Genomic DNA, 12,641 nt, shown 5'->3' with positions numbered 1-12,641 from the left:
ATCTGATCAGGACAAAATAAAGGAAAGATGGAAACAATTCACTGAGGAACTATACAAAAGAGATGGAAGGAAGACAGATACTATTGATGAAGAATCTTTTGATGAAGAACCAGAAATCCTAGAAAGTGAGGTAAAAGCTGCACTCAAAGCAATTGAGAGAAACAAAGCACCTGGAGTAGATGGAATACCAATAGAGCTATTTCAAGCCACAGAAATGGAGTCCATCGGAATCTTAGCAAAAATATGTCAACAAATATGGAAAATAAAACAATGGCCCACCAACTGGAAACACTCAGTCTACATTCCAATCCCCCAAAAAGGGGATGCCAAAGAGTGCAGTAACTATCGGACAATTGTGTTAATTTCCCATGCAAGCAAAGTGATGCTCAAAATTATACAGCAAAGATTCTTACCATATATGGAACGAGAAATGCCAGATGTTCAAGCTGGATTCAGAAAAGGAAGAGGCACCAGGGATCACATTGCAAATTTACGATGGCTAATGGAACATACCAGGGAATTTCAGAAGAAAATCAGCCTGTGTTTTATAGATTAAAGCTTTTGATTATGTAGATCATGAAAAGCTATGGAGAATCATAAAAGAAATGGGGGTGCCACAACATCTGATTGTTTTGATGCGCATCTTGTACTCTGGACAAGAGGCTACTGTCAGGACAGAATATGGGGAAACAGAATGGTTTCCAGTTGGCAAGGGTGTCAGACAAGGATGCATATTATCTCCCTACCTGTTCATCCTCTATGCAGAGTATATCATAAGGAAAGCTGGATTAGATCTAGAAGAAGGTGGAGTGAAAATTGGTGGGAGGAACATTAACAGTTTGAGATAGGCAGATGACACCATATTACTAGCATAAAATAGTGAATACTTGAAATGACTGCTGATGAAAGTTAAAGGGGAAAGCACCAAAACAGGATTACAATTGAACATCAAGAAGACAAAAGTAATGACTACCGAGGAACTACACAATTTTAAAGTTGACAATGAGGAAATTGAAGTTGTTCAGGATTTTCTATTCCTTGGCTCAATCATCAACCAGCAGAGAGACTGCAATGAAGAAATCAGAAGAAGATTGAGACTTGGAAGAGCAGCTTTGAGGGAGCTAGATAAGATCCTTAAAGATAAAGATGTCTCTCTGGGAACCAAGATCAAAATAATCTAGACTATGGTATTCCCCATTGCCATGTATGGATGTGAAAGTTGGATGGTAAAGAAAGCTGACAGGAAAAAAAATGGATTCATTTGAAATGTGGTGCTGGAGGAGAGTTTTGCAGATACCATGGACAGCCAAAAAGACAAATAAGTGGGTACTAGATCAAATCAAGCCGGAATTCTCCTTAGAAGCTAAAATGACAAGACTAAAGCTATTGTGCTTTGGTCACATCATGAGAAGACAAGATTCTCTGGAAAAGTCAATAATGCTAGGAAAAGTGGAAGGCAGCAGGAAAAGAGGAAGACCTAAAACGAGGTGGCTTGACTCAATAAAAGAAGCCACATCCTCCAGTTTACAGGATCTGAGTAGGTCTGTTAGAGAGAGAACGTTTTGGAGGTCTTTCATTCATAGGGTTGCCATAAGTCGGAAACAACTTGACGGCACATAACACACACACAATGTAGGTTCTGAGCTGAGATGACTTGACTCAGTTGGTGGTTAGTTATATCTGATCTTGTTGCCTGCCTGTTAGTTTTTGGAGTAACATAGCTGATAATTTAAAACTCTTATGGACGCTAAGATGTTATGGCAGTAGCTGCTTCATATAGTTTCCACTTATGATAGAATGATCACTGAGAAAACAAGGGAGTATATAATGGATATCACATTGGTCGTTTCTAGAAGTTCTGTATAAAAGGCTATGAGATGACACATTCTAACAGGTTAAGTAGACACTTGAGTTAACCATCTGCTCCAGCACTCTTGGCAAGCATTTTCTGCTTTTCTATATTTTAATTGTTTTATTTCTGCTATGAGCTAGAAATTCAACATGCTTATGCTTTCCACTTACTGTTTAACCACACCTGCTCATTGATCAGTCATCTACATTGAGTAAGCCACAATATCAATCTTCTTTATAGCTGACAAATTAAAAATATACTTGAAAAGCTAATGCCATTTTCTATTTTACTGTCTAATACTCAAATGTTTATTTTAAAGCTGGTTTACTCAGTTATAAGCTTGGAAGCCTGGCTTTTTATCAATAATCCAAGCAAGCTACACCTAATGAGAACAGCAGGATTTGAGTCCAGTGGCACCAATGGCACTTAGAGACCAACATTTTCAGGGTATAACCTTTCGAGTGTCCAGCTCTCCTTCAGATACAGAGAGGAGTGGGTATCCCTGAGCCTTTATATCCCAGTCAGAAGGTGGGTGTTCTATTGCTGACCAATAGGGCTACCTACTTGAGCTGACCTACTGAGTGATACCTCATAGATGCTCCTATATCAGAAGTATAAATACAATTTGGATTTTTAAAACCTATCAAGTCAGGTATTTCACAGTGTCAGCTCTCTTACAGTCCAACAGATTCAACTGAGGTTAGTTGCTTTCAGTGGCAGTATCTGGTACAAATCGGAGTACTTTTGCTTTACATGTGTGTTTACTGGTAATACTTAATGCTTTCTGGCAATTATAATTTCTGACCCAAATATTTTAAAAAATACATTGTCAACAAAAGTAATCCACCTGTAGTTATTTTTGACATTTGGTAAGGATTAAGACTTTTCAATCTGACTGTTATAGAACCTTAGCACCAGCTTTCAGTTTTCTATGCAGTGAGTGAGGAGTGATTCAGAACTTGCCTGACAGAGATAAACTTGCCTGACAGAGATAATATCCAGTCAGTTTACTATCAGTACTTTGAAATAGAGTTGCTCCCCCTGGCATATTTGTATAAAGCACTGCCACTTTCCACCAATTGTAGTATCTTTTGTTAGGGATAGCATCAGTATAACCATTGTTCTTATTTGTTTTCTAGGCTACTAGGTAGGGCAAAGTTTTGTTTGTACCCCCTAGCAAGTGCAAGAAGAAATAGAAGCAGAGCCATAGGCTACATTTGCCCTGATGCTCCTGCACCTGATCTGCAGGAGACAGAGGTAAATGCTTGTACTAGCAAGTAGGATTGTGCAAACTTGAGAACAGAATAGAGGCAGAGGGCTTTCACCCCCTCCCCAAAAGTAAACATATGCCTCAAACCAGACAAGACATAAGAGAGTAGGAAGTATTGGATCTTCCTCAATAAGACAACCATTGATTCAGGAAAACAGACAAGGCAGCATTTTAAGTTCAGAGCCAAATAGGGCAGCCGCTGTGTATTTATGTGCAGGTCTGCCTGTTAACATGTAAAGTAGTCAGAGTGGTGTGGGTCCTGTTTTTAACAAACACGGAGTGGGTGAGGGAAGCTAAACCTTGTGCCTTCCTTCCCCTGTCCATGATTGGTTGCAACTCACTCTTGAATAAGCACTTAATGGTAATCCAGATTTGCTTTAGTATTTGGTATGAAATTGCATTAGCTAATGCTGTTTGTGCATTTTTAAAATCTTGCATAGTATTTTACATTTATGGCTACACAGAATGAAAACCATTAGATTTAGGGTTGGATCCAAAGGTGCCCTTCTACAAGCACAAGGAGGGAGCCATGTTTTTTGTGGATTATCTGCTTAATTGGCAGTCATTCTTTATCCACCCCCAACAGTTTGCACTATTCATGAAGGTCCCCCAATCCTTGGATGCAGATTTTTTTCTTTTCGTGGGGACTGTGGAAGATAAAAGGAGGTAAAAGAATCCATGCCACAAACAGAGCCTCGTTATTTGGATCCAACTCATAACCTTCTTACCAAAGTGCTGATACATTTAAAACAAATCAGTAAAGTTATCATGAGGGAGAATCTATCTGAATATTATTTTGGTCATCACATACAAAGGCCTCCATGGCCTTGGTCCCTCATATCTATCTCTCCTCCTATGCTCCACCACATCTAAACAGGGCCTTCTGTAGGTGGGCAAGATCAACAGCCACCCATACAAGCACATTCTCTGTTGTGGTTCCCGCCTTATGGAATGGCCTCTAGGGGTGTGCGCAGGAAAAAAGTTTGGTAAATTCAGTTCAGTAATACCGAACTGGGGGCGGGGGGAATCAATATTCCCCAAATACTGAATTCATTCTCTAGTTTGATTCGGTATTACAGAGCAAATTTGGTAAAAGAATTGAGATCCAATTCTGTGGGCCCCTGAATAAGGCGCCTCCAGCTACTCCATTTTTTCCTATTGTGGGGAAAAAAACTCCAAGCTGACTGCCACTGCAGAAACACATGAACCAAGGCTGCCATGGCCGGAGGTGCACTCCCAAATACAAGCTCCACACTAGACAGTCCAACCGAACTAAAATGATGCCCCCCCCAAAAAACCCAGTGCCCCCTGAGCAGGCTGACTAGCTAGTTTTCATTGTTCCCAATGATGCGAACGTTTACAAGTTCTTTCCCAAGGGCACATACGCACAGGGCAAGGGTGCCACAGGCAAGGCAAGTTAATCCCTGGGGAAGCACAACAGAACCAAACTGACACCCCCTCCCCCAAAACCCCAGCTCCTCCTGAGCAGGCTGACCAGCCACTCTCCATTGTTTCCTATGAGGACCAACATCACACCAGAGAATCACCCAAACCAAACTGAAGCAAGGGTCAGTCTTGCAATTAGAAGTGAACTGAAACAAGGGAATGGAATCCCCCCCCCCTGAACCAAAGTGGAGCAAGGGAACCAACTTCACACCAGAGAGACATATCCATTCCACTCAAACCAAACTGAAGCAAGGGCCACTCTTGCAACTTAACCCAACAGAACCAGTGTCATTCATAGGAGCCAGGCACTGGGTTCAACCAGTGGGGAGACACCACAACTTCCCGAATGCAAGTCCCAATGTAGCATATTCTCACACTTTTTATTCATTTAGAGCAGAGAATCTAAGGGTGTTGGAGCGTATGATAAACATACAGACTTTTGCACACCGTTTGTGGAAACAGGCAGGCAGGACAGAAAGCAGAAGACAGTCCATCCCAGTGGCAAGAGAACATTTCTGGGGCTTCTTTCTCAATTCTCTGCAGAAATTTCTGCTAACACTGGCTGGTAGTTTTGCGATGTATGTGTGTGGGGGCATCCAAATTGCAGTGTGTGTTGTGCCAACTAAATCAACTGTCCTTTTCCTGCTAGTTTTCTACCTAACTTTTAAGTTTTGAGAGGAACATTCCTCTCCCCCCCACCCACAGCCTCACAGACTTCCAGAGGATGCATGCCACAAAGTGGGCTCATCTCATTCATTCTGGAAGTCCAAAGTTGGGAAATTGAAGTGGCATGTTGAACTTCATGAAGACCAACTGCTCAAATCTCCAGGAGAGCAGGCAAGTGTGGTGCAAGCTGACAATGTCACTCACATGGGAAAAGACATGCTTGCTGTCCACGCTCATTGAAGGACATGAGAAGAGCCTTTGAACCTCAAGAGAGACGTCTGGCCAAGACCGCCTCTTTCTTGGCCCAGGAGCTCAGTGGATCAGTAAAAAGCAACTTGCAGGGCTTTACTGAATCCTAGTTCATGCGCCTCATGTTCCCAGAAGGAATGAGGGAATGCCAGAGTATCTCCATGAGGGTAGCCTGCTGAGAAGTGACAGGAGGGGGACCAGCAGAGGTGGGCCCCTCCCCTGACTCCTCTGCTGGCAGGACACCCCTCTTGGCCTATGTATGCTGCATCCACAAAGGGAGAGCATCTCTCACGCTGATGAGGTGGTTGGCCTGCTTGGCGGTGCCGTTGATGCGCAGGTCGCACATGGTCACCAACAGGTACAACTCCTTCTCAGTGAGAGACAGCAGTCGGGGCACAATGCCCTGTTACAGTCTTATCACAAACACGTGCTCTCCTGGAACGAAGTTTGTACATCTTGCATCTGGATCCAGGAAGGAGGCCATAGCACCCTGAAGCATATGCACCAGAGGAATGACCAGACCCAGGGGTCACCATGTCAGATGAGACCACGACAGTGAATTCCTTGAAGGGCTTCAGAACCTCTACTTTCTTGGAGATGGTGAGCCAATCTCTGGGCTGAACTCCCCCCCCCTCCAAGTGACGCTCTCCAAGAGCCACACCATGAGGGCGGCCTTCTGCTTCATCAAACTCTCAAGCATGGCACAGAAGCAGTTCCAGCAAGTGACGATGTGAGAGATCAGGCAATGCTCTGGCATGCCTGTCCTGGCCTGCTTCTGGCGCAGTTGGTGAGTTGCTTTCAAGCTATGCAAGAAGTGACTTGTGAGTTACTAGCATTTCTGGAGGAGACACTGGAACTCACAAGTTGCAGGTTCTTCAGAGGAGCCACCTCTTAATTCCCTAAACAAGCCTATTAAAGGGGGGGAAACTCTCTTTGGTCTCTAAAAGCTATCAATTAAGTTTTGCTTACAAGACCTACAACTAGTCTTCGGGATTCTGGTAATTTCGGATTTCCCCCCCCGCTTCGGGTAAACCCAAAGCAGGAAATCTGAATTTTTGGGCAGTGCACACCCCTAGTGTGGATTACTATTGCCAGATCATACTTTGTATAGAGTTCCTGTAGCAGCTGAAGCACGTTATGTCACGGGGGAGATCTGAACCTCCAACTCTAGGCTAAGCTTCATCAGAGCCTTACAAACCTGCATCCTTGAGCAGCTTTTCTTATTGGCCAGGAACGACTCAGTCTTTTCTGGATTGAGGGTCAGTTGGCTGTCATCCATCCTATTATCTTCTCCAGGCAGTTGTTCAGGACTTATAGACCCACCTGGCTCAGCTGTTAAGGAGAAATAGAACTGGATGTCACCTACATATTTGTGACATCTTAGTACAAAGACCCAGACATTCTGTCCCAGCAATTTCATGTAAATGTTAAACAGCATAGGAAACACAATAGATGTTTGCAGGACCCCATAACATAATGCTTCGGGGCCATGCAGCAGTCCCACAGTGCTGTCTATGTTCAGAACCACTGAGGCACAGTGCCCCTTGCTGCCAACCCAGCCAGCCTGTCCACAGGAGTAGCATGATCAGTGGTACCAGAGCCAACAACTGGTCCAGGAGAATCAACAGGGGCACTCTCCCTCTGTCACTGTCCTTGTGAAGGTAATCAATTAGAGTGAGTGGTCCTCACCCAAACCCAGGCCTGAATCTGGATTGAGATGGGTCTAGATAATCTACCTTCTCCAAGACTGCCTGGAGCCACATAGCCAACACTCACTCAAGCATGTGCACTCATCTGTCTAGAAGGGCAGAATATAAACACATTTACTATAAAAAGTAGCAACATATAATTACTAAAATAGAATTGATAACCAACCGGGTAGTACTGAGGAGGACTTTAGAAGTAATTATACTAAATTTTTGGAGTGACTCAAACATCCCTAAACTTAAAAAAAATGTAGTTTTGTCATTGACAGCTATTGCTAAAGCAGTAATAGCTTCTAAATGGAAATATAGATGCCCTCCCACTGTGTCTGAATGGCATGCTCACATTTGGTACTATTTCATAATGAATAAGATCACAGATCAACTTTCCCAGTGTGTAAATCCTCAGTATAAATCCCAATTGTCAGAACAATGGTTTCCGATATTGGATTATTTATTGAATAATAATGTGGAAATTAATGATAAAGTGAAAGAATTGTATTATTCTTTAGCATATTTGTAAAGCTATGCTCCTTACCTTAGCATGTCAAACTTTTGACTAATTCATTGGAGCAACAATTGGATATCATTCTTTTTCTATTATACGATATGTATTTTGAGATAGTTTGTGTTTTGTGGATCATAACTCTCCTATTATGTGTTTACTGTTCTTTTATGGTTTGTTTGTTTGTTATTGTTCATAAAAAAAATTGAAAAAAATTAATAAAATATAATTTTAAAAAAAGGAGCAACATCATTTTTAGTTCTCCTGAAATAAATTTTTTGGGGAAAGACCTATGCAGTAAAAACATTTCTAGTCCAGAGCTACCACATAAAGATCTCAAAGCAGGGAGCCCTCAACACAGTAGAAGACTGTCTGTACTTCCATGCTTGATTTCTTATTAAGTAGATTAAAGTTCGGAGTGCCAAGCTCTGTTCTGCCTATCCCAAAATAATAGCTCGCCACTATATAGGTACTTCTGAAGAATGCCTTTCATAGCACTAACTGCAGGTGAAGCAGAAGTTGGGAAGCACCTGGACTCTATCTAAATACCCTTCCCCACAGATTCTGCCTTGCTAACAGATGGGCTTGAGCGCACAAAACTAACTGGTAGGTATGGGTTTTTTCTAGACTAACTACCAGTTGGTACCTGTTGTAGAGTACTTACATGCTGAATCCTGTTTCTGTGTATAGCTTACTTTTGCTGGACAAAATCAATTTAATACTTTTGCCCAGAGGGAACAACTTAACAAGAATAAGACATATTCATTATCTAATGTTGTTTACTTTGTCTCAAATATTTTTTTCACATGCTGGATTTTATACAATAAATCGTGTGACAGTTTTTTCCTCTTCTGTATACATTCATCTGTATTTCTGCACAGCACAGAATTTACTATATTCTAGCAGAGCTTCAAAAGTGCTAGTTGCTAGCACTGGAAGAGCTTAGCAGCATCATGCTGGCACCATTATGCATTTGAACAAAAGCTATTCATAGAAATTACTGAGTTATAAGTGTAATATTTTGCAGCTCACATTAGCAGCAGAATTAAGTTTTGCCTGCTTACAAAATAGTTAAAATAGTCTGAAATTTTAAAATGTTGGAGCAAGTATTGGTGGTAGTATTTGCATAATTTTGACAAGTATAGTTCTTGCAGTTTCACATTTTGTTTTCTAATAGTTTAAGAATATATATACACCAGTAGTGGGCAATTATAATTAAAACTTCTGGCCGCTTCTTCCTTTCAAAATACACAAGTTACTTGGAATAATAGAGACTTTTTAAAAAATTGGTAATTTAGTGAGTTATACCAGTCAAGATTTGTTTCTTAGGTTGCTTCTACATGGTGCTAATTCTCCATATAACTCTCATTTATTCTCTGCAGTGAAAAGGGCTAGATGTTTGTTTGTTTTTAATAAAAGCTGGGAATTCAGAGGACCAATTTATAAAAATTCCCTAAATATATGTGGCCTCTCTGTGGGAACCTGCTTGCAGAAGCTTAAAAAATGACTTTTACTGTAATGTTTTATTGTGTTACAAATTAAAACACAGCATTAAAAAACTCCAGCCAGAGTTTAATTTTTTTAAAGTCATAGATGTGACAGATCATTATAACATAGCAATCTAACAACTGCCAGGTTTTTTTAAAGAAAAAGAAAATAAATGGTGGCTGCAAGGGGCTGAGGGGAGAAAAATGGCACTGATGTGAGCAGGACATGGGGTAATGCACACCTTCCCTTCTAGAACATCTAATAACATCAGTGATCTTTCCAAAAAGATCAGAGAAAAGCAGCCTTGAGAAAACACATACCAAGGATGGAGAAAGAACAGTTGGAGCACAGTATCATGTAGATGCTCCAAAGCGCTGCAGTGTGATAGTGCAAGCAGAGGAAAAAGCCCTTTGTGGAAGTGGCCTTAGTCATCTGTAATGTAGCTTACAGTTTAATGTTTAACAGTGCACTGCTGCAAATTGCCTAATTATGTTTTCAGGTTTTCTAAACAAAGAGGTCATAGCTTCAGAATGCCAATCCATTCATGTTCACAATTTTGTTTTGAGACTTGAATGGATGCTCAGTACATCATCCTGACAAAGTTCCTGGGCATGAGAGGAAGTTTCCAGGCCTGTTGGTGTGTTGAGTTCAGGTGCCTAACATCAGCAAACCACTAGTATTCCCCACCCATCAGTCATGGATTGCTAAATGTTTTTCTTTCTGGAACCAGTAAGGGGGCAAATGTTATGTATATATGTTTTGGCATGTAATGGGCGGGACATGTGAGTGTAAATAAAACAAAAAGTATCAGTAATTATAGATCTACAGAACCTTGCTGGTAGTTTCATGGAGGTTGCAGAAAGAACTGTGAAAATTCTAGTTTGTTCCTTGTCCATCCTGGATTAATAAAGCAGCTAATGGAAAGTGTGCAAATAATAATTGTAGCATCTCTAAATTCCAAAGCAGTTTAGTGTCCCAGTGTCCTGGTAAGACAGTGTTTTGAATCTGAGTGTGAAGAGCTGGGACTCCTTTGGAGGCAGGGGGGCCTTTGAGAAAATCTTCCTCTCTGCCAATTTTCTGTTACATACAATTGATAGGCTACATTCAGATATAACAAATCCTGGTTTGTGTGCAGGGAGCTTTCTGAAGTATATGCATTGTCATATCACAGCAAACTGGAGCTTCTCAAACCAAGAAGGCGTTGATCGTGCTCCAAGAAAGTAGACAAGCAAGGCAAGAAGAAACCAAGTTTGTCATGCTCACTCCAGCTATAGCGTCCTACATTGGAAAAGTTCCATTGTAATTATTATATATAATAATGTTGCATATAAACCTTTGGGCTTTATTCTGATTGTTTTTCAGCTTGTTAAGATTCCTAAAACTGATCTCCCAAATGAAGTACATACCTTTAATTTCTATTTGTCAAATGTTGGTAAAGATAATCCTCAGGGAAGCTTTGACTGTGTCCAGCAAACTGATTCAAGGTAAGCAATTATGAGGTGTGTTCTACTGGAGAACTAAAATCATTGCAATAAGACAATAATGCTGCCCTTTCAAATAATATCAAGAAATCTTTAGTGCAGCTTTAAGATGTGCCATGGCCTCTTGCAGAAAAAAAATATCTTTTTATGGAAATCCTGCTTATATTTCATTGTGTTAATGATACATAAAACTCTAGATGTCTCTACACTTGCTGTCTGGAATGAGATTCCAGTCACTTCTATACAGTGTTCATATGCCAAATCATTCTTTGCAGTTACACAACAAAATAGCACCTGTTTGTTTTTTGTTGCAGAAGAACAAAGATGATTTTTCAGAGCCATTTTACAAACAATAAACATTAATAAAGAATATGTTGAAAGAACTGTTTACCAATATTCGAAAAGGGAGAATGTACCCAGGAAACCAGTTATGAATCATGTCTTTGCTATAGAATTAATGAAAGGAATGTTAGTATGTATTCTTGGCAGAAGTTCATTAAAGATGTAGTAAAGAATTTGTATGAATTAAAGAAAGTGCTGTAGCCTCTTGGAAATTAATTAAAGTACCATATATGTTCCTTCTGAATTTACTTACAGGAAACAGCCTCCACAGTACTTGGCAGCATTTTCTTCAGAGTAAAAATGTTTAGGCTCTGTGTTGCGAGTTTAAATATCAATCTAGTTGTTCTTTAATACAAAGAAAGCTGTTCCAAAATCTTCCAGCATTTTAAAAAACTTTTTCTTTAATAAAAAAAGGAGTTGATTTATTGATGGAAACAGATAAGTATATGTTGAACAGTTCTTACTTGCTGAATTTTAAGTAGATTTCTAGGTCACTTTAAGACATTGCAAACAGAGGTTTGGGCACATATGTTGCTCGTTGCCAAGTTCACTCCTTTTCCTCTTTCCTAGCACATGAAGCACAACTGAAGCCTTTCTGGTTTTGGAAGCATCAAACTTCAACTTGCCATAGCATTCAAATGCAGGACCCTGAGCAAACTGGAATTTGTTTCTTCCCCTCATAACAGGATTAAACATTTCTTTAGAATCCCAAAGTGCTAGAAGACTCCAGTTTGCTCAGTACTTGCTGGAGTCTCATGGTTTCCTGGTTCTTGCAGGTGAGGGGAGGGCAGAGGGAGTGCGTGAGCATAGCAACAAGCCAGTTTCATGTCCATCACAAGCATACCTTTGTTTATTTGAAAGCAGCCCCATGCAGTACTTTCAAAAAAGGGGAATAGAATCTTTTACATTCTTATAGGTCACAATTTAGGTATCAGTGGACAGAAGGAAATGTATTTGTATCACTTTAAACGAGTATTGGTTTTTGCTATACAGTGTTAAGTCGGCATTCAATATATGTTTATATAGTTTTTCTCATTTTTGTTTAGTACTGGATCCTCGCAACTCAGTTGTCTGGGATTTATACAGGACAAAATTACAGTGTGTGCAACAAATGATTCCTATCAGATGACCAGAGAACGTATGACCCAGGCAGAAGAGGAATCTCGCAATCGAAGTGCAAAGGTCATAAAACCTGGTGGACCATATGTAGGTATGGTTGTATTTTTTTCCTTTCTATAACAGGTGGAAGCTGACTGCTGTAGCACTGAATTGTAAAAAATTAATCTTCTGTTGATGCTACCTTACTTTAGAGCAGGGTTTTTTTTCAGCTGGAACGCGGTGGAACAGAGTTCCAGAACCTCTTGAAAATGGTCACATGGCTGGTGGTCCCACCCCTGATCTCCAGACAGAGAGTTTAGATTGCCCTCCTTGCCACTCGGCGGCGCAGAGGGCAATCTAAACTCCTCTCTGTCTCGAGATCAGGGTGTGGGGCCACCAGCCATGTGACCATTTTCTCTGAGGGCAACCCACTGAGTTCCACCACTTCTTTTCCCAGAAAAAAGCCCTGCTTTAGAGAATTCTAAAACTTCATCCATCCGTTTGGAACCCATAGTTTGCCCAACCCATCTTAATATTTCTG

At 40.7% G+C, this 12,641-nt stretch overlaps 1 protein-coding gene across 1 annotated transcript in view; it reads left to right on the top strand.

Annotated features, from left to right (window-relative positions):
* ELL2 (elongation factor for RNA polymerase II 2) overlaps positions 1-12,641 on the top strand; it is a 64,163-nt gene that overhangs the window by 17,832 nt on the left and 33,690 nt on the right. Inside the window, exons 3-4 of the mRNA XM_054986506.1 lie at positions 10,542-10,663; positions 12,049-12,212. Coding sequence (XP_054842481.1) covers positions 10,542-10,663; positions 12,049-12,212 — 286 coding nt within the window. The remainder of the gene's footprint in view (positions 1-10,541; positions 10,664-12,048; positions 12,213-12,641) is intronic.

Source organism: Eublepharis macularius, chromosome 8, assembly GCF_028583425.1.
Source record: "Eublepharis macularius isolate TG4126 chromosome 8, MPM_Emac_v1.0, whole genome shotgun sequence".
In the NCBI taxonomy this organism is placed as follows: Eukaryota; Metazoa; Chordata; class Lepidosauria; order Squamata; family Eublepharidae; genus Eublepharis; species Eublepharis macularius.
The sequence above is the reverse complement of the archived record's forward strand: the minus strand, read 5'-3'. Positions and strand labels throughout refer to the sequence as shown.